Source organism: Miniopterus schreibersii, assembly GCF_964146895.1.
Source record: "Miniopterus schreibersii genome assembly, chromosome: 1".
NCBI lineage: Eukaryota > Metazoa > Chordata > Mammalia > Chiroptera > Miniopteridae > Miniopterus > Miniopterus schreibersii.
In genome coordinates this window covers 151,229,554-151,257,199 of record NC_138101.1, presented here as the reverse complement: position 1 = coordinate 151,257,199, position 27,646 = coordinate 151,229,554, and the positions used below count along the sequence as shown (strand labels likewise).

At 43.3% G+C, this 27,646-nt stretch overlaps 1 protein-coding gene across 2 annotated transcripts in view; it reads right to left on the bottom strand.

The window, feature by feature from the left end:
* Positions 1-20,034, bottom strand: part of TMOD2 (tropomodulin 2) — a 44,675-nt gene extending 24,641 nt beyond the window's left edge. Inside the window, exons 1-3 of one of the 2 annotated variants that reach the window (XM_081119426.1) lie at positions 19,813-20,034; positions 6,248-6,445; positions 4,750-4,906 (exon numbers count right to left, since the gene is read on the bottom strand). In XM_081119426.1, the coding sequence (XP_080975552.1) occupies positions 4,750-4,906; positions 6,248-6,373 (283 nt within the window). In that variant the 5' untranslated portion in view covers positions 6,374-6,445; positions 19,813-20,034. The remainder of the gene's footprint in view (positions 1-4,749; positions 4,907-6,247; positions 6,446-19,812) is intronic. The other variant, XM_081119427.1, reaches the window with a different exon arrangement.
* Positions 20,035-27,646: the final 7,612 nt, after the last annotated feature.

Genomic DNA, 27,646 nt, shown 5'->3' with positions numbered 1-27,646 from the left:
AATTAGAGGGAAGGAAGGTCAGAGGAGGAATCCAGCATTCTGCAACACTGAGATCCACAGAGACTACAGTCCTTAAACACAGAGAGAAATGGCTTCTACCTCCCTCCCTCCTACTGAGCAGCAGCATTGCACTTAGACCTGGGCAAGGGGTGCCCTGCCATGGTCCCCACGCTTTAAAGAGTCCAACTCTGGTCTACTCTGGCTGTACTCCCCCACACTGCTTCTGCCCCACCAAGGGAAGAGACATAGGACAAAGGGACATTCCCATCCAGGATAAAGGCCACCTGCTAGAACACACCCCAGGCACCCGGGACCCTGGAATTCTTTGCCTAAAGAGCCCTGACCCTGCTTCCAGGGCCTGCATGAATCCCATCTCTATGTCCACCCTCCTGAATGCAGGTCACGCTGCTGGGATGTGCACTCCCAGGCCAAGGGGAGGCTGTTTGTGGGTGAGTATGAATGAAGCTTGGATATCAACACATGGCTGAGGTGACAACCATGTGTGCTTGAGGTCCTAGCAGCAAAGGACAGACATCCCTGTGTGGAACTCTTGGAAGTCCAAGAGGACTGGCCTAGGTATATGTGTAGGATATAACATATTTTAACAGTTTAACTTTTAAATATTTGTGTTGTGTTTTTTTTAAAAAAAAAAAAAAGGCACACAGGCTTCTACTTGTGTTCTTGTCTTGGACCCTGCAAATATTTGGGCCAGATTCATCCAAATGGTCCCAGGATTCTTGAGGAACAAACTGGTGATTATCGAGAGTTTTCTTCTCACCAACAGACTGTAGACCAGTAGGATGCTATATCTAGGACCACCTGACTAAGCAGTGACTTGGGGACACAGCCACCTCTCTAGAGCATACCAAAGTCAGCCTGATTTAAAATAAAAAATCAGGGCTGTCATACTCAGAGACATGGAGATCTGAGCAGTAGGGCACTCTCTGCTTCCCACGCACACATTCTCTGCCATCATCTCCCACCTCACCCTGTCAGTTGGACTGCATTTTACTTTGCCCCCACTCACTTCTGAATATGCCAGTATCTACAACACCCCCACCCCACCCAAACCTCTACACTAATAATCACATTACTGGGAGGATGGTACACTTCCTAGCCTAAATTTCAGCCAGGCCAGTACACCCATATCCCACATGGGCTTATAAAGGTGAACCCAAGACACTCCAGGGCCACATAGCAATACCCCAGACCTCATGTTCTTTCCGTTTCCTCCTGGCTTTGACCCTTGGCTTCTCTCTTTTTTGGAGATGCTCTTACTCCTTGGTATGATCTCTGAAATTGGTCTCCATTTTGATCTTTAGAGTTCCCTAAATAGCCCCCCCTCCAATCCTTCTCCTCTTTGTCACCTTGGGTAGAACAGACAGCTGGCTTCAGCTTCTGCCAAATGGGACCCAAGTTCCTTCCAGGTCTCCTTGGCCAGTCTGGACTGCCCACTCTCACAGGAAAGGAAAGGGTCAAACCCAAAGTCAGTACCTCTCCCTCATGAAAACTCTCCAGGAGACATCCCTGGTTACAGGCGCTGAATACTTCCTGATGCTTCACCAGATCTTCAAATGGTTGCATAAGGAAACAGGGGCCAGGCAGAGCTGGGCACCTGACAGAGGCCCCACTCCTTGTGATCAGGCCAGGGTATCCCGGCCATAGGTCTCTACCTTTGACATTCATATAAGCTTTCTGAGAAAATTTTTTCATATTTTCTTTCTAAGAAAGAAAGAAAATACCCTGGGAGACAAAACAGGAGAATGGCCAGAAGATAGAAAAGCAAAAAAATAAATTAAAAAATCAACCAATCAATAGCATCTCAGACACTGGAGCTTATCCCGACTTATTTTCACAGTATCTGCAACCTGAAGCATTTTTTTTTTTGGCTCGTATAATATTGAGTCTAGAGTCAAAATAGGATTTCTAAGTTGTTAATTCCTGGTACTGTTTAGGATTACTCTCAGCACTAGCACAGGTGGCCCACAGCTATCAGTATTCAGGACAACTGCTGCTGCACATCCATTTCCTGGTGTCCAACCAAGTAAGTTCTCAGTGAATGAAGCTACAGCGGAGAGTTAAATGTAGCCCAGGAACTGAGGGCCCAGGCATATGGCCTTCAGAACTGAGGCTGTACCACCCCTCTCTTGAGGCCCTCACCACAGCCTCCCATGGCTTCTAGAGCATCCACTGGTCCTTCCTGGGGACCTGAAGACGCCCTCCCCCCATCCCTCTGTTCTGTCTGGAAAACTTGTTCTCATTTTCCTCAATTATGTTGCTTCTCAACCTTCTCCTAAGCTACCTGTACAGCTGTATACCCCTTTTGTATCCCCATTTATTACTCAGACTGCTCCTAACTCCGCGTGAACCATCCGTAGATTAATCTGGATTGAGAAAGAATTGACCACGGCCACTCCTCAGACCTCTACTCTGAGAACAGAAGACAACTGCTTTCCTCTTATTCTGTCACTACCCCAATATCGGGTATTAACAGGAATTTTATTGAAAATTTGACATTGTAATTTATTTTTTCTTTCACAACTAAATTAGTCCAATAGCAACTATGTTGTCATAGAAAGAGTTCCGTATTTGTACGGTAATCCTTGGTTATTTGCCTCGTTTGTCACTGTTCAACTTTACTTTCTTTTTTTTCTTTTTTTAAATATATCTTTATTGATTTCAGAGAGAGGAAGGGAGAGGGAGAGAGAGAGATAGAAACATCAATGATGAGAGTCATTGGTTGGCTGCCTCCTGCACAACCCCTAGTGGGGATTGAGCCCGCCACCCAGGCATGTGCCCTGACCGGGAATCGAACCTCAACCTCCTGGATTCTAGGTAGACGCTCAACTGCTGAGTCACGCCAGGCCAGGAAACTTTACTTTCTTAATAAAATGATATCATTGGTGCATGATCCATCGAATATGCATCTCAGGGGAGAGCCTGGATACCGTGTAAGCGGAGGCAGCATTGCTGTGACTCAGGCCAGCAGGGGAACTGTGTTCCTGCGGTCCCCCCCAACATGGTCATGATACAGGAGCTCAGAGATGGCATTCATTTGAATCCATATTTATCAAGTGCCTCCCCTGTGTCAGTTTCTGTGCCAGGATGCAAGAGACAGTCCCACTGTGGAGATCTCAGTCTAATATGGAAAAACACACAAAACCTGAAATAAACAAATAAAAGGATAAACACTGTCAAAGGGCTGTGAAAGTAATAAATGAGAGTCATGGCAGAAAGAAGGGGTATATTTTATTATTTTATATTTTATTTTATTTTGTCATTTATTTTATTTATTTTTTTAAGAAGGGGTCTATTTTAGACAGAGAGGTCAGGGAAAGCTAGAGGCCTGGACATTTAAGCTGAGACTCAGAATGTAAGAAATGAGGATGTGGGTCAGAGAGAAGAGTCCACAAGAAGACCCTGAGATGGGAAAAGAACTTGGTAGGTTTGGGGAACTGAACAAAGATATTGGGGCTGAGGCTTAGTGAAGGAAGGCAGTCAGAGAGGTGGGCAGGGCGAACTCTCCCAGTACTCTGAGGACCACAGTGAGGATGTGGGGCTTTAAGCAGGGAAGCAACAGGTTCTGATTTGTGTTTTAAAAAGGCTGTGGTTGCCATGAGGTTATCAATGATCTCATAAGTACCTATGGGCCCAAGTTGCCATCTATAGCTGAAGAACCTGGACAGGTGATTAGTATACACTTTTTTCTCCAAAGGGGCTCAGGGTCGAGAGCTCAGAACTTCTCCTGAGAGCCTTCCCAGGTCTATCATAGTGTTTCTCTTGCTAGACCACAAGGTCCCTGAGGGCAGGGCACAGGGTCTTACTCACTGTGGTCCCAGTACCTGGTACTTGGCTCTGCACAGAGGTTGCAAATGCTGAGTGAATGAATGGTTTACTGCACTGACCTGTAAAGGTACCACCTAAAGCAGGGGTGGCAACATTTTTTCTGCCGAGGGCCATCTGGAAATTTATATCATCATTCAAGTGCCATACAAAATTATCAACTTAAAAATTAGCTATGAAAAAAGCTCCTCGATTTATTGAATGTCAAGTCTCATCTGAGGTTGCTTTGGCAGGGCCAGACCAAGTGATTTTGCAGACCCTATGTGGCCTGTGGGCCAGGCATTCCCCACCCCTGACCTAAAGGAACAGAGCCAATGCCTAGACATGGAGTAGACTTCTGCAGCGGGTAAAGCACCCGGCTAAGAGAACCACTCATGTCTTTTGAGCACGACTCTACTTCTCACTTCCAAAACTTTTTCTTGGGGAGTTAAGAATTTTTTTTTAATAGAACTAATTTGAGTACCATCACACTCTGAGCATTCATTTAATTAGCCTCCATGCTTCTTTTTTATTTAGTTAATAAACTTTATTTTGAGGAGCAGTTTTTAGGTTCACAGAGGAAAGTACCGAGAGTTCCCATTTACTCCCTGGCCCCACAAGGTCAACCTCCCCCTCTATCGGTATCCCACAGCAGAGTGGTACATCTGTTATAATCAATGAACCTATATCAACATCATTATCACCCAAAGCTTATAGTTTACATTAGAGCTCATTTTTGGTGGTGTACACTCTATGGGTCTGGGCAAATGTCTACACTGACATGTATCCATCAACCATGATTCTTTTTAACACTGAATCCAGTTTATGGGCTTATTTCCCATTCCCAGGTCAGGTCCCTTGCTTGACCTTCCACGACAATACATTAGGAGTACCTTTGTCCCAAGACGTGCCACCTGTGGTCCTTACCTTTCTTTTCTCCAGTGAATGGCACAAAGTCTTCCCTGTCTTTCTGTTCCAAAGCTTCCTTCTCCAGGTACATGAGGAGGTGCTCACGGTCAAACGGGCCAGTGGCCGCTTTCTGTGTCTGGTCTTTCTGTCGGAATCCAGCTGGTAGCAGGGCACTCTGATAAGACAGAGGTGTGAGCAGAAAGGTGTCTGCCAAACTGAGACTCTGTTACCCCCCCTCCTCTGCTGTACATGGGGGAAGCGTGGAGAAGGACCTGTGCAGAGATGTGGGGATGTGGGTGTGAGCTGAGGGTGGGGTTCTCTGGCATATATAATATCCTGCGCTGACAGGAAGACTCCCAATGAGTGCAGGCAGCACACAGATGGCTGGAGCAGCCTCTGGGTCTTCTGCAGCTGCCTTCTAGAGTGTGATGGCAAAAGGCCAGCCTCCCTTCACAGCCTTATAGATGCCACTTAGATTTCGCCAGATCTGCACCCAAGGTGCTCCCTGGCATGCATAGGGAGATTCTATAAAGGAGTCAATATGGGTACACTCTCTTATTTCTAACCCCTCTCCTGGGGAAACATCCAAGCAGGTAAGTGAATATTATGGTAGATGTTCATACCTGCTTGATTAGCTTAGAGATTTCTTCCTTAAGTTTAAACAATACAAACAGAATACTTATATTTTTAAAAGTAAATATAATATCCAAAGTATCTGCCACATCAGATTATCATATAAATAATTTTTAGTGACATTTTTATTTATAGTAAAATCATTGTTGTGGATGCTGATTCTAAGTTTAAGATAATACCAGCAGGGCTGAAGGAGGTGCTTGCTAAATGAAAACTATAAAAGTTACTTAGCTTTCCAAGAGCTCATAAAAATATTAATGTACTTGATAATATCAAGTACATTTAAACAGAGTAAATTTATGGTCACAGTTATTCTAATCTACCTATTGTTGTGGGATCATCAAAGATTTCAAGTTATTTATACATTTTAAAGAAGCTAGATATAAAAAAGATTTGCCTTTGGGGTTAAAGACCTGGTTTAAATACCATCTCTGACATTTACTAGTATGGGATCTTAGGTAAATCACTTCTCCCAGTTTGTCCCTTCATTTATGAAATGGAGATAATACAATTTACTTAAGGGGCTCTTGTGCCCAGCACAATGCGTGACTCACAGAAGAAACTTGGTATAAGATTTGTTCCTTTTCTCTCTTTCTTTTCTGTTCTCCCAAGTCAGAGTAGTCTTTCGTCAATTGATGGAAATGATTTTCCCCCATTTACATTAAACCGTTTTTGAGAACTACATTTTGCTATATTGTATTATAGATGGTGGTTACTGAGCTTCTCCTTAAATTTGTAAGAGCAAGTGACTCAGGACCAACAAGGGAAGAATGGAGGATTTGCACTTGGAGCTAAGGGATCTCTACACTATTGTTTAAGGACACACCATGCCATTTATCCGAGACTATCATTAACCACGCTGCTTCAGTTCCAGGTCACTAACCTCGGGATCTAGGTCATCGAGAACATTTTCCAAGTGTTTCAGTTCCTCTTCTGAGAGTTTTCCAAGAAGCTCATCTTCATCAATGTTCTTGTATTTCTCCAACTCTTTTTGAAAAGGGAGTGCCATGGTTTCTCAGATGCCTTTCTCATGGGCCACGAACATTTAAATGGGCCAGTTTCCTGAGACTTCAGAGTACTACTAATAAGAAAGAAACACTGTTATCTCCTTTCTGTAAACAGGATTTATTAACAGGAGATAGGGATATGCTATCTGCCAGTGGAGGATCTCTATTAGAGGAATAATCTTAAAAAGTATTACTTTCATTTGCAGAGCAACCTGACCACTTAAAAAGTGTTTTCATATATACTATTTTTCTTACTTTGATCTTTACAACAACCTGGAAAGAAAGCCTGGACAGACATTAATAACCCATTTTACAGATAAAGATTCTGAGACAAAAAGTGGCTTACTGCCTTGCTTGAGGCTCCAGAACTGGGATGTGCCAGGCCTGCTGATTCCCAGGGTAGTGAGTGCCTTCCCACCACGCTACTCTGCCTCCTCCGGCTTTCCACAGAACACAGTGGAGAACAATGCACTAATTGTAAGGCAGTTGTGAGCAGCACACTTGTGTCTTTGCAGAGAAAGAGTGATGTGAAGAATACAAAATGGGGTTCATTCAGGAAAGAGAGTTTGGAACGTCCATGTGAGAAAGCATTGTCCAGTAACCCCCCTGCCATTAAACTATGTAGATTCTAAAATCCTGGCTGCGTGATCCCTCTAGACTTCTCTCCTTTCTTTTCTTTCTTTTTAATTTTTTAAATGTTTTTATTGATTTTAGAGAGAGAGGAGGGAGAAGAGGAGAGAGAAACATCGATATGAGAGAGAAACACGGATCCGTTGCCTCCTGCATGTATCCTGACCAGGGACTGAACTGGAAACCTAGGTATGTGCCCTGACCAGGAATCGAACTGGCATCCTTTTGGTTCATGGGACAACACTCAACCAACCGAGCCACACCGGCCAGGGCTCTCCTCTCTTTTCTTCTTTCCTCCTCTTCCATTCTCTTTTTAGTCCCATTTCCTTTTTGTTTCCTGGGTCATCTGCTTAATTCTTTACACCCCTAGTCCATTCTCCTTTGAAACCCCTCTTTCTATATCACCTCACACCTAAACTCCCACTCACAATGAAATTTTTAATCAATTCCTTCTTTTTTGCAGAGGATTTTACAGGTATTCCCTAGAAAGATAATACTGCATTCAGGAAATAACAATGTCCTCAACCAATTGTATTTCTCCTTAGGAAGTATTAATATTGGTCAGACCTTTCAAAACAATTAATACTTGCTATATACCCACTAACTGCCACGCAGAGTTCTAGAAAATAGGAGTACCAAGACAAACAAGACATGACCCCTTCCCCAAGGAGATCACAGCTCAGTTGAGATGCACAAATAGGATAGTACCACTTGATAAATGTTATAACAGAACTAATATATAATAGAGACTCATGAGGAAATAATGATTGGGTAAGGGGGTCTAGGGTTTGAGGGGACACTGTGAAAAAGAGGTTGAGTTTGAGACTTGAAGGAAGAGGTCATAGGTAGACATGAATGGAGCAGGGTCATTCTTAGGAAAAAGGAACAGCATAAACAAAGGCACAAAGATAAGAAAGTACATGGTAAGTTAGCGAATGCTTGGTGTGTATGAGGGGAGGGCTGTGGGGAGGGGAGAGGAAAGAACTAAAGACAAGGAAGACACCTGTGCAGGGCCTTCCCTATATCCCTTGCCGAGGAACCTGGGCTTTATTCTGCTGGAAGATAACGCACTACAAATTTTTAAAGTAGAGGAATGATCTGAGAAGCCCTGTTTTTAATAAGGTAATTCAAACTGTAAGAATGAAAAATGGGTTGGCCTGGGAAGAATGTTGTTCCCGTCTCCTTATTAATACAACTACTACCATATTCAAGTTTGTGATTTTTTTATTTATTAAATATCTTTATTGATTTCAGAGAGAAGAAGGGAGAGGGAGACAGAGATGGAAGCATCAATGATGACAGAGTTGACATTGATCGGCTGCCTCCTGCATGCCCCTAACCCAGGCATGAGCCCTGACCGGGAATTGAACCGTGATCTCCTGGATACTAGGTCAATGCTCAACCGCTGAGCCACGCCCAGCCGGGCTTCAAGTTTGTGATTTTTATGTGTGTATTTATATGCCGTTTCCGTATATAATGTAACTCTCCCTTTCATTAGCTGACTTTCTTTTAGCTTCAATTGCTATATTCCAGTAAAAACAAAACAAAACTCATCCCACTAAAGTCAGAGAAACCAATCAGACCATATACACTTTGTTCTGGTCCCAGCTGCCACCAATTTACTATGTGACTCTAAACAAGGATCTCAATCAGCCGGGCTCTTAGCCATCGAACGAACTGGCTGAACTACCCTACCTAACGGAGTCTAAGATGCAGTTTCCCACATTTAACATTCTGAAATTGAGATATATCTTACAATTGACGGCTCTACAACCACCGACGCAGCAGCAGACAAGATGTACTTATCATTGTCTACCTCTGCATAAATATCAAAAGCACCAGTTTTAAAACTTGCAGAACAGGTGTCAGGGATTTGAAAAAAATCCCAGAACTCTTTTAAAACCTAGTGGGGAGGGAGTGGGAGAGGTGGGGACTCAGGTGCATTTAGCAGCACTCCCAAAGGAAGGTCCAGATTAGGCCAGTTCATGTAATTACAGAGTGGTTTAAGAGCCAACAGAAATGGCTTTTATGAAATTACCATTCTTGATGGCACAGAGGAGGTACTGGGTGGAAAAAAACAGACATTGATGGCTATGAGTCAAAAAATTATTCAAAAAGTTGGAATCTAAACATGAAGTTTTAAGAATATCAGCCAATTAATTTCTTTCTTTTATATATATATTATATATATATATTGATTTCAGAGAGAGGAAGGGAGAGTGAGAGAGAGAGATAGAAACGTCAATGATGAGAGTCACTAATTGGCTGCCTCCTACAAGCCCCCCCACTGGGGACCGAGCCCACAACCTGGGCACATGCCCTGACAGGAAACTGAACCCTGATCTCCTGTATCATAAGCCGATGCTCAACCGCTGAGCCAAGCTGGCTGGGCTCAGCCAATTAATTTCACTTGCATTTTCCCTTTTTATATATGCACAGGGATGATATATTATTTTAAAAATCTGTGTATATTCATAACAGCTTTATTTGTAATAGCCAAAAACTGCAGACAACCTGAATGATCATTAGTAGGTGGATGGATAAACAAATTGTGGTATATCCACATAATGGAATCTACTCAGAAATAAAAACAAATGAACCATTGATACACATGATGACACCGATGAACCTCAAAACAGTTATACTGAATGAAAGAAGTCAGACCGAAAAGAATGTATATAGTATAATTCCATTTATCTAATATTCTAGAAAATGTAGACTGATCTATACCACAGAAAGCAAATCAGTAGTTGCTTAGGGATAAAAGAGAGGTAGAGAGCCGGGCCGGGCGTGGCTCAGTGGTTGAGCGTTGACCTAGGATCCAAACAATCAGGGTTCGATTCCCGGTCAGGGCACATGCCGGGGCTACGGGCTTGATCCCCAGTCGGGGGCGTGCAGGAGGCAGCCGATCGGTGACTCTCTCATCATGGATGTTTCTATTTTCTCTCTCTCTCTCTCCCTTCCTCTCTCTGAAATCAATAAAGGTATATTTAAAAAATAATAAACGAACAAAAACTGTTAAAGAACACACTCCTTTCTGTCTCTTAAAAAAAAAAAAAAAAAAGAGGTAGGGAGGGATTACAAAGGGGCATGAAAAAACTTGCATATGTTCACTACCTTGATTTGATGATAGTTTCACAGGTGCATGCATATGTCAAAACTTATGAAACTGTATACTTTAAATATGTATAATTTATATCAATTAAAAAACTTCAAAATCTGTAAATTTAAAACAGCTCTTTCAATAAAGTAAAGTATATTTAAGAAGATATGTACCATATTTTAATTTTTTCTTAGTGGTACATAAAATATTGGTGTGTTTTACAATCAGTGGTATTTTATCATTGGTAAGATTCTATTTGTATTTCTATTCTAGGATTTTACCACTATACTGACTCCTCCTCTCCCCCTGAAACAGATTTGCTCTCCTGATTTTCTAGATCATACCATTAATCTACCAGTCAGTGACTTCCAAAGCTCAGGTTCTTCCCCTTCGTTCCATGTCCAGTTGGTTAGCACCTCTTGTAGAATCCTACAGCACAGCACTTTTCACACCATCCCTTCCTGTCACTCGTTTTAGACTTTTGTTTCTCTGGGCCTGGACTACTCCAATTGCATCTTGAAAGGTTTCTGTTCTTCCCTCTACGCCGCCCAGAGCACCACTATCAGATCATCTTTCTTAACATCTTTCTTAACAAGCTACTGCCCCAGTGAAGGACTTTCAATGGCTCCCTCTTGTCTACAGAATAAAATTCAGACAGTCCCGCCTTGAAAGCTCTGTAATTTGGCTTTGATCTGCACTTCCTGTTTTCATTACTTTCCTTGGGAGCCCTCCAACCCAGTCAAAATGGTTTATTCGTTCTATGTGGTAGACAGAGTATAACGCCTTCCTAAAGATGTCCACATGGTAATCCCCAGAACCTGGGAATGTTACATGGCAAAGGAATCAGTGTGGTTAAATCAAAGATTTTAAAATAGGGAAGTTATCCTGGATTATCTGGGCGGGCCCAATTAATCACAAGGGCTCTTAAAAGAAGAAAGAGGAAAGCAGAGGAGTCAGAGAACAAGGTGGGACCACAGAGGCAGATGCAATTGCTTTGAAGATGGAGGAAGGGGTCGAGAGAGCGCCAAGAAATGTGTGGGGGCTCTAGAAGCTGGAAAAGGCAAGAAGTGGATACTCCCCTAGACCCTTCAGAAAGGAATGGATGGATTTTAGCCCAATAAAACCTGCTTTGGGCTTCAAACTCCCCAAACCGTACGATAATAAATTTGTGTTGTTTTACACCACTGAATTTGTTGACAGCGGCAATAAGAAACGAATGCATGCTCTTATCCATGCACTTCCATTTTCCCATGTAATTGTTCCAGATATCTTGTTTGCCCCTCCACATCCACTCCCCACCCTGCTCTGCGCCCCAGGAAGATGAAGTATTTACACTGCATCAATGGGCTTCCTTGCTCTCTGGCTTTTGTTTGGCCAATAGGAGGCACTAGCAGGAAACTGGAGGGCAGAGGGAGAGGCAGGAAGTTGGTCCAGATGCCACACCTCCTACAGGCAGCATTCTCCATACAGCTGCACTCCCCTGGCTGACTTCAGCCCTTGCTGGGGGCGGTGAAGGGTCTCTCTGTGGCTAGGGCCAGCTTTCTGCCTTCCTGGATTCCTTAAACCCTCCCCACATCTTTGTAAATCGCCTCTTTATTAAAATTCCTTCCAATTATTCAATTTGAGTATGTCCTCTGTTTATCATTGGGACCTTGGCTGATACAGTGATATTACTTGGAATGTCCTCCTTTGCTCTCATGGCTAATCCATGTGCTCTGCTTATGAGACCTGGCTCGGATTCCGGCTCTCTGGGACCACAGACTGTCAGAGCTGACTAAGGCCTTAAAGATCACCCAGTCCAGCAGCATAGATGGTTTTCCTCCTACTTCTCTGGTCACCCCGTCTCGGTCTCTTCTGACAATTCCTCTTCCTCCACCTTAAATGCTGGCAAGATGCATGGTCTGGTCTTAGACCTTCTTTTCTCACTATACATTTTCCCTGGGGGAACTCCTCTCCTCCAAAGTTCTAATTATTATCCATACCCCAAAGATCCTTAACTCCATATCTTTGTTTTAGACTTTGTTCCTGAGGCTAGATATATATATATGTTTCCAACTGCTGAACCCACATCTCTACTTGGCTGCTTCAGTCTCCTCAGATGTCAGAAGGGCTCTCATCATTTTCCCTTCCAAACAGCTTCTCCTCCTCTAGAATTTCTAATTTCAGGAAGTTGGCCCAGAAACCAGGGAGCCATTCTTGACACTTCTTGTCTCCTCTCAACCCATCAATCACCAAATCCTGTCTTTACCTAAATCTGTTAAGAATCCACCTACTTCACTCTACTGCACTTTCCCATCCCTCTTACCCCTTCAATCCATTCGCCATACAAATGACCAAAGTGAACTTTTTAAACAACTCTGCTCTAGTTACTTAAAATTCTCCAGAGGCTTCCCATTGCCTTGAGGCTACAGTTCAAATTCGCAGTCTGGCCTCCGTCATCCTCACCAGCCTCATCCTGCACTGCACTCCCCCCATCTCCTCCTGGCTCCAGCCTCCTGGACCACTTCCAGTTCCTGGATCATGCCTTATGTTGTTCCCTCTGCTTGGAGCACTCTTAACCCCCTCCTCCTCCGGCTCACTGCCGTCCTACTCATCTTCAGTCTCAGTGTAAGCTTCAGCTCCTCAGAGAGGCGTTGTTCAGACCCCCAGACAAGGTCTGAGTCACTCCTCATCCCCATGGCACACCCCTTGATCAGAGCTTCCCCTGACTTTATTGCAATAGCTTATTTTATCTGTATCTTCTCTGCTAATCTCTGTGAGGGTGGGGACTGCATCAATTTTAGTCACTGTTGTAATCCTGGCTCTCAGCACAGGTCTTGAACCAGAGTAGGCATCCAATAAATATTGTGCAACAAATGTCAGATGAAGGAAATGAGCTCAGAGAGGTGAGTGACCCACTGGTCCAGAGCTCATTCCTATAGCCACCGCCTCCACGCTCTGTCACGGAATTTTTTGAGGCCACCTAAGCCCACAGAAGTTGCTTTGCTTCCTCAATTCGAATCACCTATGTTAACAATTTGCTGTTCATCCCTTGCTCTCCCATTATCTTTCCATATATGTTACATATATGGTTCACTCTCCAGCTACACCACAAACTCTCAGAGGACAGGGACAATATCAAAATTCTTTACATTCCTTCTCCAGCTCAGGTTTATATATTTGTTCAACAAATATCTATTGAAAGCCCATGTTTTCCAGATACTGCTGGGACAACAGGAGTAAACAAACAGATGATATCCTGTGCCCCAAATGAGCTTATGGTTTAGCAGTGAGAGAGACATTACACAGTTACAATAACATGTTTTTTAAAAATATTTTTATTGTTATTATTTTTACTATTTTAGAAAAATATATCTTTATTGATTTCGGACAGAGGAAAGGAGATGGAGAGAGAGATATAGAAACATCAATGATGAGAGTCACTGATGCAGCCCGCAACCCGGGCAAGTGCCCTGACTGGGAATAGAACCAGCAACCTTTCAGTGCGCGGAACGAAGCCCAACCAACTGAGCCACACCGGCCAGGACTACAATAACGTGTTAATACTATGGAACAGTACCTGGTAAAACATATTGCATATGTTATGTCAGTGTACCAGGGGATCTCAAAGCCAGAGGACACAAAAATAAAAGGTGCATCCTCTTGGGGTACAAGTTTGAGTTGAAGGTTTGGGGAAAAGCTAGTTATTTTTAAATAACAAATACAGACATACTACAGGGAAGAATGCAGCGTTCACAGAGCTTTTAAAATCAAGTGGCAGATTTCTGGCTCATGGCTGGCCTGCTTTAGCCCTACCCAGGCCCCAGAAGGGTTCACATTTGTCCTTTCCTCCTGTTAGTGATGCCACAGTGGAAAGTTTGCAAAGCACTGCCACAGCCTCACCTCCAGAAGAGTGTTTGTCCCATGGCAAGCGCTCAACATGCAACGAGATACTAACGTGCACCCTGGAATGAAGCAAGGACAAATAAGGCTGCAGGAGTCCAGGTGGACAGACACACAGCGAGCCAGTTAGGAAAACAGGAAACAGGAGTAGGGACATGAGCTGAAGGAGGAATCACTTGGGCCCTGAAATAACTCTTCCTACTCCCCAAAGATACAAGCCCTGAGAAGGAAATCAAAGAGTGCGGCTTTTTTGCTTCTCTTTCCATTACCTTCTTTGTGAACTATGGTATGAAAAAGGAAAATCAGATACAACAGGAAGTGCCTAGCCTTTGGCCCTGCCGACACACAAGTCTTACAACCAAAGCCAAACCAAGCAGCCCTATTTATTAAACTCAATCCAAACCTGACAATAATTTTTATAAAAGAGTAAACAAAACCTACTCGTAAAAACCTAGTGAAAAGGTTTTTTAAATGGGCAAAACAGTGCCACAAATTGCTTCGGAAAACATATGTACTTAGGAAAAATACAAAGGACCGCTCATGGAAAGGACAGATCACACTGGGAGGGAGGGGAGAGGGATTTGATTGCAGAAGGGGGACTAGGGCTTCAGCTCTGGTACTTAATCCCAAGTGGTGGTAGTCAGTAAGGGAGAAATTATAATTCTTTATCAAATATCTTCAATATTTCATAATAATTTTTACCAGAGCCAATCTGTTCAGGAACCAAATCTACATTTTCTAAAACAAATAAATTAGAATAAAATCAGCATATCAACATATCCTCCCCAAAACTTGAATTCATCTTACATACTTAATTCTCTTCTAGCTGTGGGTAAATACAAAGATGTGTACTAAACACACAGCCTGTGTTTGGGAATCTAGCTATTTGAAGGTGGCATAGTCAAGTCTGTTTCTTTTTTAAAACAACCAAATGGCTCCTGCCCTATTCTAGAAAATTCTTGCAGGAGATAAAAGGCAGAGAATAAGTTGGAATAAGGAGGGATTTCAGACAAAAAATGTGACCAGGCAATTGGAGGAAACAAGCTGAAAGGGGAATGAGGAACAGATCTTACCAGAATGAAGAGTCTGTATCTAAGACTATTTGTTCTTAACTTGCCACTCACACAACACAGAAGTAGGCATAGCTCAAATTGTGCTTGAAAACAGTCTCCATTTATTATTTATTTATTTATTTATTTAATTTATTTTTAAAAAATATATCTTTATTGATTTCAGAGAGAGGAAAGGAGAGGGAGAGAGAGAGAGAGAAACATCAATGATGAGAGAGTCATTGATTGAGCCCACAACCTGGGCATGTGCCCTGACCGGGAATCAAACCCTGATCGCCTGGATCCTAGGTCAATGCTCAACCTAGAGCCACGCCCGGCCAGGCTATGTACCTATGTACCTATGTACCTATGTACCTATGTACCTATGTACCTATGTACCTATGTACCTATCTATCTATCTATCTATCTATCTATCTATCTATCTATCTATCTATCTATCATCATCTATCTATCCTCACCTGAGAATATTTTTTTCCATTGCTTTTCGGAGAGAGTGGAAGGGGGGGAGAGAGAGAGAGAAACATCCATGTGAGAGAGACACATGGATTGGTTGCCTCCCCCATGCACCCCAACCGGGGCGGGGGATGGTGCCTTTGAACGGAATCGAACTTAGGACACTTCAGTCCGTGAGCTGATACTCTAACCACTGAGCCAAACCAGCCAGGGCGAAAACAGTTTCCATTTAAAACAATGTGCCCACCAGTTACCATCCCCCTCCAGGTTCAGAAAACAGAAGATTAAAAAGCATGAGCCCTGGAGTCAACCAGCCCTGGGTCCTATAGTTAGAGATCCATGAGCGGATGACAACCTCTCCAAGCCTCTGTCCCTTTCTCTATAAAATGGGCAAAAACCAGTACATATCTCAGAAGGTGGAGATGATGCTAAATGTGATAATGTGAGTACTAGGTTAAGTGCCTTCAACATGCAAACCCTCAGTCAAAGCCATTTCTCATTTGTGCTTGGGCTGGGGATAATCTTCCAATTGGGGTATTTGTTCCCTCTGTTACTCTTGTCAGGATCTGTTGAATAGAGAGAGGCAGCGTCCTATACGAGCCCTGAGTCAGTGTTGCCAGGTGTAGCATGTGTAGGCTTTCAAAAGTATGAGATAGGTTTCCACCTGGGCGGGAAGTAGCCAAGAAACTGCTTGGCTGGGGCAGAAGCTCTTTAGCATGAAAGTCTTACTGTCTGCCCAGACTGCCACCTGCTTTCCAATCCTCTTGTCAGGTTCTACTTCCCGCTTATCCCTTTGTCTGGCTTATCCCTTTGTCTGGCCCTCGTCTCCGTTTCCTGGGGAGTTCCTGTTTCTGCCTCCTTGCCTTCCACTTGGGTATCTGTGTCTTTTTAGCTTTTAACTGCCTATTGGTGCTAGCCATGTCCTCTCATCTTGCCTTCAGGAAGTTAAGAGTTTTTCACCTTCTGACTGGCACTATGGGTTCCCTACTTTTTGTCTTTTGACAAAAAACATGTTTATGTAGTTTATGCCTGCTTACGTCATTTTGGGCTTATTTATCTTGTCTCTTTCTCTGGCATATGTATCCCAGGTTTTGACCAATGCTTTGTTATGGCTTATGGGTATTGTGTGCACCTTGACTCACAAGTGTTTACCAAGTGATATGCAAAATATTTAGCAACTGGTATGGAATGGGCACTGCCCAATGAGAGTGGTTGCCCAGCTATACACAACAGAGATGGCTGTCCTTGCATACACTGGCTGAACAGGAACCCATCTCGCTAGACTCCAGACCCCTCCAACCACTCTAATGAGAGGTCTCCTGCTTCTTTCTCAGGGCTGGTGCCTCAGATTTGCTTTCTACTCCTTTATGTACATGCTTAGCATGGCTGTTAGCCTTTTGCCTTGTTTCATGAACTCCGGTTATCCACAGTCCTAGAGCTGACCTCATTCCCATTCTCTTCAGTTGTCACTAAGGGTATCCAGGATACCGGCGACACACGTAAAAGAGATGGGGTAGTCTTGATGCCAAAACAGGAGGGCAAACATAAAAGCAGTAATGTATATTTCAGGTATAGCAAAAATATCCTTGTAGCAAAAGGTTCTGTATTACATTAAATGATGTATCTTAAGAGTTATTTCTGTTTTCTTGGTCTGGAAATAGGAAGTCTCTTTTGCACATGCTTTCTATGAATGTTTTTGAACCACTGAGATTCTGTCTATAAGGAAACATTTGGTTGTATGTGACTTACAAATAAGGGAATGAGAGGAAACTAAAACTTCTGTCAAAAAGCTAGATGTTTTTCCTCCAACACTTCCCTAACTCAGAATAACAAGAACTACCACCTGGGACGTCCTCCTACATTTACACAGATCTTGAACATAGAGAGGAAAGAGAAAGTGCTTTCAACATGGTTCTTGGGTAGGGCTAGAATTTCTAAGGTTTAGGAGTTATTAATACTTTGAGGTTAGAGTTAGGAGCAGGGGTGTCCTAAGAAAATGATTGATAGTAGCCAAAATGAACCAAAAAAGGGAACTTTCCCTGACCCCACTCACACCTGCAATCGGATTTCAACGCTGGGAACTGGAAGCCGCAGCTTCACTGCAGCTGTCTGTCATCAACTGCACAGCCACCTACAGTGCTTTCTCTTTATTTACTTATTTATTTTATTGATATACCCCAATGTTTTTATTTAAAAAGTTTCAATCTTCAAAAAGGGAAAAGAATAATACAATAAGCACCTGTATACCACTGCCTTTGATTCACCAAGTGTCATCACTTTGCTATATTTCTGAGCTTGCTCTCCTACTCGTAGGCTTTTTTCCTGAACCAGCTGAAAGTTCCAGATGTCATGACACTTTGCCTCTAACACCCACATCTCAGAAGAATGAGAACAGTGTCCTCCGTAACCACAGTACCACTACTGCACCTAAGAAAATGAAAAGTAATTCCATAACATTATCTAATATTCAGTCCATATTCAACTTGCCCCAATTGCTCCAAATCATCTTTTATAGCTATTTTTTCTGATCTAGGATCCCAAGTTCACACACCCCAATTGGTTGTCACACCATTTGAGTATTTTAATCTATAATACTGCCCCCTACTCCAGTCTTTTTGGCAGGAACACCCCATAGTGGAGTTATGACCTTGCTGCATGCCAACAGGAGACCCATTCTAGGTATTGGTAAACCTAATCGCTTGGCTAAAGTGAGAATCTCATCTCTCCACTGAAAGGACACATTTTTCCTAGGTAATCTGTGGTGAAATACTTAATGTGAGAATCCTGTTCTCCAACCTTTTGCTCAAGAGGTTTTGTACCTTGGATGAGTCCTTGACTGAATCAGTTATGTTAGGGCTGACACTGCACTGGTTTCAGATTCTCTCCTGCTTTCTATTGTGTAGTATTTATTATTCAAATAAACCCATCAGTGCCCATCCTCGCTTTCCTCAGTATATATACTCTCTAGTTACTTCTTGCTGGGACTTCTCCCCACAGCCCTTTTGACTATATCTGACCACTGCTGGCCGGCCCTGGGGAGCCACTGGCTTCTCCCTTTACCTGCCGATCTCATGACCTCACCTTCAGCAAATCAAAAATGAACACAACACATTGCCTACAAATTTACAGTAATCTACAAAAATTAAAACAGTGGCAACACATATTTACTGGGTTATACTAAAGAGAGTAGAAGAAATCACCTTTATTATTATTATTTTTAATAATTAGGTTGCCTAAGCCCTGAAAAATCTTTCCTCCTCACTAGGGTAAAGCCGCTTGTCCTTCACAATCAGGCTTTTTGTGACCATGCTGCATAGAGCACCCTCATCTCTTCAGTTCCCTGATCTGAGCATCCTGGAGAGAACAGAGGTTTAGAAATCATTTACCCAAACGGCCCATTTTACATGGAGGAAGAGGCTCAGAGAGGTGAAGGAACTTGCCCAGGGTCCCTCAGCTCCTTCATGGTCGAGCTAGGACAGGAACCCGTCTTAAAAACCCCCGCTCAGATGTTCTTTCCATTCCCTTTCCAAGTGCCTCGTGATTTCATGGGCAGGATGGAGCCGTAGCATTTCATTGCTAATTTGCATTTGGCCTGCATCACCTTCCCACCTTTGAATACTTTTAAGTAAAAATTCCCGTTAGGAGCCTTTTATTAATATTATTATTACGACATTTTAAAAAAAATCAATCTCCATTTCTGCATGTCAACAGGGGAAATTTAGGAAGATTCCCGGCAGCACACGCTACCATTTTTCTTTAACCAGGAGAAACACAAGGGGCTCGAGGACCTGCGTCAGGCCGCGCTCCGCGCGCAGCGTCCTCGGGGCTGAAACGCCCGCGGGTGACAGCCCGGGGATCCTAGAGACCGCCGCCGCCCCGCCGCCCGCCGCGACGATGCCGCGAGCAGCATTAGTGGCTCCAGGAGCTGGTCAGACGTTCGCAGGAGCGGAGGAAAGTGGGAAACAAAGCCCAGGGTGGAAAAACCCAGCCCCGCAGCCCGGGGAGGGCAGGAGACCGCGCCCTCACTGCAGCGGCCCCGGGGCTGCGGGGGCTGCGGGGGCTGCGGAGCTGCAGTGCGGGGCGCGGGACCCACACCCCGCGGGCGCCTCCCTCCCGCGCAGCCCCGCGCAGCCCGCGGGACCGGGAGGCACCCGGCGGCCGGGCTCTCTGCGCGCAGCCCGCGGAGCATCCTCCAGCCGCAGGGAGGGCGCGGCCGCCCCCGCGCTGCCCACCCCGCGTCGCCGACCCCGGCTGCAGACCGCGCCGGTCCGGGCCGGCCCCCGCCCACGCCCTGCGCGCTCACCGGTCCGTGCGCCCATCCCCGAGCCGGCGGTGCGAGCCGTCAATCCGTCAGCCTCGAGGGAGCGGGGCCACGAGCAGGGGCGGCGCCGCAGCCGGGCGAGCGCGGCGATCAACAGGCGGCTCGCGGCCGGCGGGCGCGGCGCCCGGCGCTGCCGCAGCGGAGCAGCCTGGGAAGCGTAGTTCCGGCGGCGCGCGGCCGCGGGCGCGACCCCCGCCTGGCGCCCGCCGCCCCGCTCGCCGCGCCTCCCTCCCCCGCGAGCGTCTCCTCCCCGAATCTGCGTCCGACCCCGTGGGCGCTGCGCGGGCGAGGAGAGCCGCAGCTCTGCGGAGAAGCCGCGGGCTCTTTGAGAAGCTAGGTCTACAGATAGGGAGGGTGGCAAGGGTCCCGCAAGCTTGCGGGGAGCTGTTGGGTGAGTGAGCATCTTTACGTGGAAGGCTGGTCAAGATCCAGCTCAGTTATAGGCCAGGCTCAGAGAGAGACCAGGGCTGTCCTGGGGTGTGTTTTTTTTTTAAATTCTTTTTAAAAAATATATATATCTTTATTGATTTCAGAGAGAGGAAAGGAGAGGGAAAGACAGATAGAAACATCAATGATGAGAGAGTCATTGATCGACTGCCTAGCCCGCAACCCGGGCATGTGCCCTGACGGGAATCGAACCCTGATCTCCTGGATCCTAGGTCCATGCTCAACCGCTGAGCCACGCCGGCCGGGCTGTCCTGGGTTTTACTGGCTTTCCGGGGGCCTGGGGCTCAAGCGTGGGAAGGAGGAGTAGCTGGGGTGCATGTCTGGGCATGGGGAGGTAAGCGAGCGGGCCTGAGCTTGGGGGTGAGGGTGTTGGAGAGCCCACCACTGCAGCGGCTTCACTAGGCGCGAGGCTGAACACCTTAGCCTCTGAGAGCCTTAGTAGCCTCCTCTGTAACGTAGCCTTAAAGCGCGAGCTGTGAGGCCCAAACGCCTGTTAGGTTCCTATGTGAAAGCGCCTGTGTCTGGCACTTAGCACAAGCTTAATAAAGGTCCTTTCCTTGGGAGTTAGGGAGACCTTCCCGGGCTCACTTTTTACTTAGAAAGTCCTACATATAAAGCTAAGCTAAAGATAGCTGGGGCTTGTTGCCCTGGATAAATAAAAGTTAAAACCCACCGGGTTTATTGTCAGCTATTTAGCTGGTTCACTTCATCCCTGACCATGCACTGAGATGACCTCTCTGCCAGGTTCTTGGGAGCTACACAGATAGAGAAAATACTGTCTTGTCTTTGAAGCATGGGAGCGGGATGCGGTGACATAGGACAAATATCAAAATTACTAAAATATATGGCATAATGGGGTCACCTTCCAGAAGCTTTTTCTAATTAGACCTGATCTCCTTTTTGAACCCATGCTGCATACTTCTAATGTAACTCTTGCTTATAGCACTAATCTGGACAGATTAAGGTACGTTGAGCTTTGTAAGTAGCTACTATGCAGTATTTCACACTATGGTGAGATGTGCATCTCAGAGGTGTGGTGGAAGAAAAAAGAACCAAAGGGATGGATGCAGGATTGGAATGGGCAGAAGGTGAATGGAGGTCAAACAGCATCATAATCTGTCATAACCTGTCCAGTAATCACATGGCAAAAAAATAAAAATAAAAAATGCTGCAGAGGAAATTCCCAGTTTGAAAATAACACCACTTTGCATTTGTGAACATACTCTCCTACTCATGTTCTCACTGGGTTTTTGCAACAACCTGTGAGATGCAGAGTAAAGATTTCTCTCCAGTCAGAGTTCTAAGAGGCACAGAAAGGTGACAGGACTTATTCAAGGTCATCCAGCTGGTCATTAAGCCTATCTTTTCTCCTCCTACCCTGGGTACGCTGGGCCTTCCCCAAAGAGGCACCCTCAGCACTGTCTTTCCTTTGCACATTTCATTTCAAAACAGGGCCATACCTTCCCCAGCATGTGAGCTGCATATCAGAAAATAAAGTGAACTCTCTAAGGCTTTTGGAACTAGAGTGATGAACAGTGGTACCCAGGAGCTCTGACTGAGAGACCAGCGTGGTTTCCACTATCAGCTGTGGTAATGGACTACACCCTGGGCCTCCTCACCAGCACGACACATCTGCGCTTGGAAAGAGTTAAATGAAATGGAGGTGTGACCGAACCAGCCTAAGTCACTTTTCTATGTTTTCCTGGACATTTGTTATTCCAAACGTCCTGTGTAAGAGACACGATATCTTGGCTTTATGTTGTTCATTTGTCACAGATCATAGCCTTCTGATAAAGGGTGGCTTACAGATCAAGCCAGCAGTTTTCCCAGAGAGAGCTGATGGTAGGCCTACGCTGAAAATAATAAAGCAATTTTATTCAGATAAAAAAGAAAGGGTAGCAAAGTTTTGATATAGCAAAGATACTCAGTAGTGTAAAACGTCTGTGTGTGATGAAATGAATGGAGCATTATTCAGACAAAGATTGTGAAAGGAAAAATGATTTCTGAAGTTAAAGTCATTTGGCAGCCAAAGCAGAGATACAAGAGCTATCTGACAGCCCCAGGGCCATGGATAAGCTCCAAGAGGATGTTGATACCAAACTAAAAAAGTTATGAAAAGGAGCTTCTAATCTCTCTGTCTGTACTAGGAGGGCTAGAAGCTAGTAGGTGTTAATGGATGAGTGAGGAAGGTAGAACACTTAACCTTTCTATTTTTATGTTAAAACTTAATGAACAGTTATCATAAGCTTCAGTCTCTTTAGCTGTTTAAATCTATGTCTAAACGTTTTTAAGGGAGAGAAGGATATCAGCCATGCCTGTGATCATTTGAAACCCATCAGCATTTCTGGACCATATCTTATAGGTTTAAGTTTTCAATTTGCTTTTTGAAAAAGGAAAATAGCCCTGGCCAATTTTGCTCAGTGGTTAGAGCATCAGCTGAAGGGTCCTGGGTTTGATTCCGGCCAGGGGCATGTACCTCGGTTGCAGGCTCATTCCCTGGCCCCAGTGGTCAAGGTGGGTGTGGGAGGCGACCAATCGATGTGTCTTTTGCACATAGATGTTTCCCTCTCTCTCTCTCTCTCTGCCCCCTTCTACTCTCTTTGAAAAAACAATGGAAAAAATATCCTCAGGTGAGGATTGAAAATAATAAAAATATAAAAATGAAAATGTAGAGCTGAAACAGGACTCCTAGAGCTGGCAGGGACCTTACAGATCATCTTGTCTAGTCTCTTCTTCATGCAGATGAGGAAGCTGATACACGACAGTGAAAGGCACTTGGTAGAAAGTGAAAAATCCCAAGTGGTGGTTGTAATGAAGTATTCTTGTTATTCATAATGGAAGATGTAGCACACCTCATTAGAAACATGTAGTAGATGCTGTTGCTTGCCTATTCAACATCCATTCTTCCCTCTTCCTTCTGTACAGAAGCCTGCACACGTGCTCACCCAGTAGGGAAGGTGACCCTATTACCATCTCAGAGGTATACCCCTAGCCCTAGCATGGGCAAGGGGGATAGGATCCTCTTGACTGGCCAGTGAGAGATTAGAGGTGGGAATGTGACCTAGTTCAGGCCAGGGAAAGCTGAGGAGAAGTCTGCTGGAGGCCTTCTGGGAAAGACTTTCTTGCTCTTAAATGGAGACATCTGGGGAAATATGCCCGTTTCCACTGGATATTTTTGCCTACGGCTGTGTTATCTGAAACTGGAATAGCCTTCTTAGAACCATCAGGGGATCTAGCCTTAGGACAAAGCCAACACACTGATGATGGCAGAGTAAAGAGATAGAATGATGTTGTTGAGTCAGTTAAGTCATTCAGCCCTGGTCTGCCCTACTTCTGGATTTCTTGTTATGTGAGATAATAAATATCCCTAAATTGTTGAGTCAGTTTGAGATGGAGTCTTCTGTTACTTGAAGCTAAAAACATCCTAACTGTTACAGATGAAATGTGAAAGTAAGTTCTTTGGATGGACTGAAGAACTACTTCTTAGAGTTGATGAAAACAAACAAGAACCACAACCCACGGGCAAAGGATGGGGATATTATCATGTAATAGAGGTGTGGGTTTTAACATCAGACAGACCTGTGTTTGAAGCCGGACATTTGCTGCCTGCCTGACTGTGACCAAGTTTCTTGAACCTCTCCAGGCCCATATTCTTCATCTTTAGACTGGGTATAATAATACCATACAGAGTTGTTACGCAGATTAAATTAGTTAATTTGTGTCAAGTGTGCTACAAAGAATATGGTAAACACTGCGGCCTTAGTGACTGTGTTGATGAGCCAGGAATTAAATCATACTTATAGTGTAACTGGCAGCAAGCATCTAAAAGTGAATCACTATACAATAGTGATCATGTTAAATGACATCGCAGTAATGCAGTCAGCAACATCCAGAATGTGGGAAACTCTACAAGACAAACCGCCCATTTCTTCAATAAGTGAATTGCAAGAAAAGTAAAAGAGGGAGAGCGTATAGATACATAGAAACAAGAGAGAAATAACCAAATGCAGCTGTAGATTTTGATTTGAACAAATCAGCTTTTTAAAAAAATCACATTGGGGGAAATGTGGACATAAGATATTTGATTATATTAAGGTATTATTTTAAAATTTTTGGATGTGATAATGGTCTCATGTTTTTTAAAAGTTATTATCTTATGGAGAGATACTACTGAATATGACTGAAAAAAATACTGAACCTTTATGGAAGAAATAATATTTGGGCTTTGCTTTTAAAATAATCCAGTGTGAGAGTGGTGGTAGGGTGGTCAGATGGGTGTATAAATGACAAAGCTTGGTCATGAATTAATAAAGGTTGAAGCTTAGCAATGGAGCTTTATTACATTTTTAAGTGCAAACTTCACTGAGATATATTTCATAGACCATAAATTGACCCTTTAAAAGTGTACAATTCAATGTGTTTTTAGTATATTCACAGAGTTATGTAACTGTCACCCACCTAACTTCAGAGCATTTTCAAAACCCCCAATAGAAGCCCCATACATATCAGCAGTCACTCCCAGTCCCTGGAAACCACTAATCTATTTTCTGTCTTTTCTGGATTTGCTTATTCTGGACCTTTCATAAAAATGGAATCATAAAACATAAGATCTTTAAGTCTGCCTTCTTCACTTAGCATAACGGTTTCAAGGTTCATCCATGTTGTAGCATGTGTCAGTACTTTATTCTTTCTTATGGCTTAATAACATTCCACTGTATGGATATAGCATATTTTCTTTATTTGTCAGTTGATGGACATTGAGGTTGTTTCCACATTTTGGCGATTATGAATAATGCTACTATGCATATTTGTGCACAAGTTTTTGTACAGATATATGTTTTTCATTCTCTTGGGTATACAGCTAGGAGTCGACTTCCTGGGTCATATGGGTTACTTCCAAAGTAGCTGCACCAATTTACATTTTTTACCAGTAATGTGTGAGGGTTCCAATTTCTCCATATCTTTGCCAACACTTGTTAATGTTTATCTTTGAAAAAAATTATAGCCACCCCTGTGAGTGTGAAATGATATTTCATTGTGATTTTGATATGCATTTCTCTAATGACTAATGATGTTGATCATTTATATCTCTATTTCTATCTCTATCTCTATCTATCATCTATATCTATATCTATATCATCTATATCTGTATCTGTATCTATATCTATATCTATCTGTATCATTTATATATATCTTGATTTCAGAGAGAGGAAGGGAGAGGGAGAGAGAGAGAGAAAGACAGAAACATTAAGGATGAGAGAGATACATCGATCGGCTGCCCCTGTAGGCCCCCAACTGGAGATCCAGCCCGCAACTGGGGCTCGTGCCCCGACCGGGAATCAAACGGTGGTCTCCTGGATCCTGGGCCGACACTCAATCGCTGAGGCACGCTCGGCTGGGCTGATCATTTTTTTCCATGTGCTTATTGTCCATTTTTATATCTTCTATGGAGAAAGGTCTTTTCAAATCCCTTGCCTAAGTTTTAATTGGGTTATTTGTCTTTTATTATTGATTTATAATTTGTTTATATGCTCTGGTTGTAAATCCCTTATCAGACATGTGATTTGCATATATTTTCTTCCATTCTGTGGATTTTCTTTCTTTCACTTTATAGTTTTTAGTAAACACGTTTTATCATTCAAGGGTGTTGGATTTCATCAAAGACTTATCCTGTGTCTGTTAAGATGATCATGTGGGTTCCCCCCCCCCCCTTTATTCTAACCAATTGTCCTGACATCATGTATTTCATAGACCATTCCCCAGTGATCTGCAGGGCCACCTTTATCATATATGAAGTCCTCATACATTTGCGATTCTCTTTCTGGGTGCCTATTTGTATCCATTAGTCTCCCAGCCTCAATACCACCCTGTCCAAACTATTATAGATCATAGTAACTTGATATCTGGTGGGACAGCCTCCCTTTCCTTATTTACCAGAAGCATCTTGGCTGTCTGTGGGCTTTTTTTCTTTTTCATATCAACTTTATTTAATTTATTTTTTGTTAAACCTCACCCAAGGATAATTTTTCCACTGATGTTTTTAGACAGAGTGGAAGGGAGGGAGGAGAGAGAGAGAAACATCGATGTGAGAGACACATCAATTGGTTGCCTCCCGTATGTGCCCCAACTGGGATCGAACCTGCAACCTAAGTATGTGCCCTGACTGGGAATCAAACTCGAAACTTTTTTGGTGGATGGAATGATGCTCCAACCAACTGAGCCACCCAACCGGGACAATGTTGGTCTTTTAATAACTTATAGGCATTTTATTATATTCTGGGTAGTAATACTTTGTCAGTTATTTGTATTCAAATATATTTTCCCATTTTACGCCGTCTACTCAAATTTTTAAGGTGTTTTTTGAGCCACAGAAGTTTTTAACGTTGACATGCAGAATTTACCAGTTTTTTTTCTTTGTGGTTTGTATTTTTGATATTTTGCTTAAGAAATCCTTTGCTATCCCAAGGTTATAAAGATATTGTTCTAAAAGTGTTAAGTTTGCTTTCCCCAGTTATATCTTTAAGCAATCTTTAAGTGATTTTGATATATGTTATAAGGTAGAGCTCTAACTGCATTATTATTATTATTTTTTAACAAATGGATAACTAATTTTACCAGCAACATTTATTATCATAGATTAGTATTGTTGATTACTGGTAAACAACAGTTTATTTCTTTTAAGTCTTCTTTTCCCTTCCTTCCCTTATTCTTGTTGCACTGGCTAGGCCTTCCAGAATAAAATTAAATAGAAGTAGTAATAGAAGGCTTCCTTCTCTTATTCTTGGCTCAAAGAAAATGCTTCTAATAATTCACTGTTAATTGTGAGGTTTGCTCTGTGTTGTAGGTAGATACACATAAAACCAAGTTGAAGAAGGAAAAATAAATATACAGAAAATTCAATCTGAGACACAAATTGTAGATGTTAACTTTTATTTTTTGGGTCAGGTAAAAATCAAAATAATATTTATAGGAACACTAAATATTTGGAAACAGCCTAGCTATCTAGAGGAAAACAATTCACAAAGAACCTTAACTATAAAATATCAAATAAGTGTAAATTTAAGCTGATTTCTTAGATTAGAGGAAACTCCAGCAAAGATCACAAAAAGTAATCATGGAGAAATTCTGAGAACTGTGTAGGATTTATTTCCGAGTATTTTAACTGTTTTGGAAATGTTTTATGACCCAGGACCCCTTTTATTATGGCTGGAGAAACTAGGGACAGCTTAGAAATTAGCCCTTATAAGAGAGAAGTGGGATGGTTTTGAATCTTTATACATTTAAAAAAAATCATCGCCTGAGGACATTTTCATAGATTTATAGAAGGAGAGAGAGAGAGAGAGAGATTGATTGATTGATTGCCTTTCAC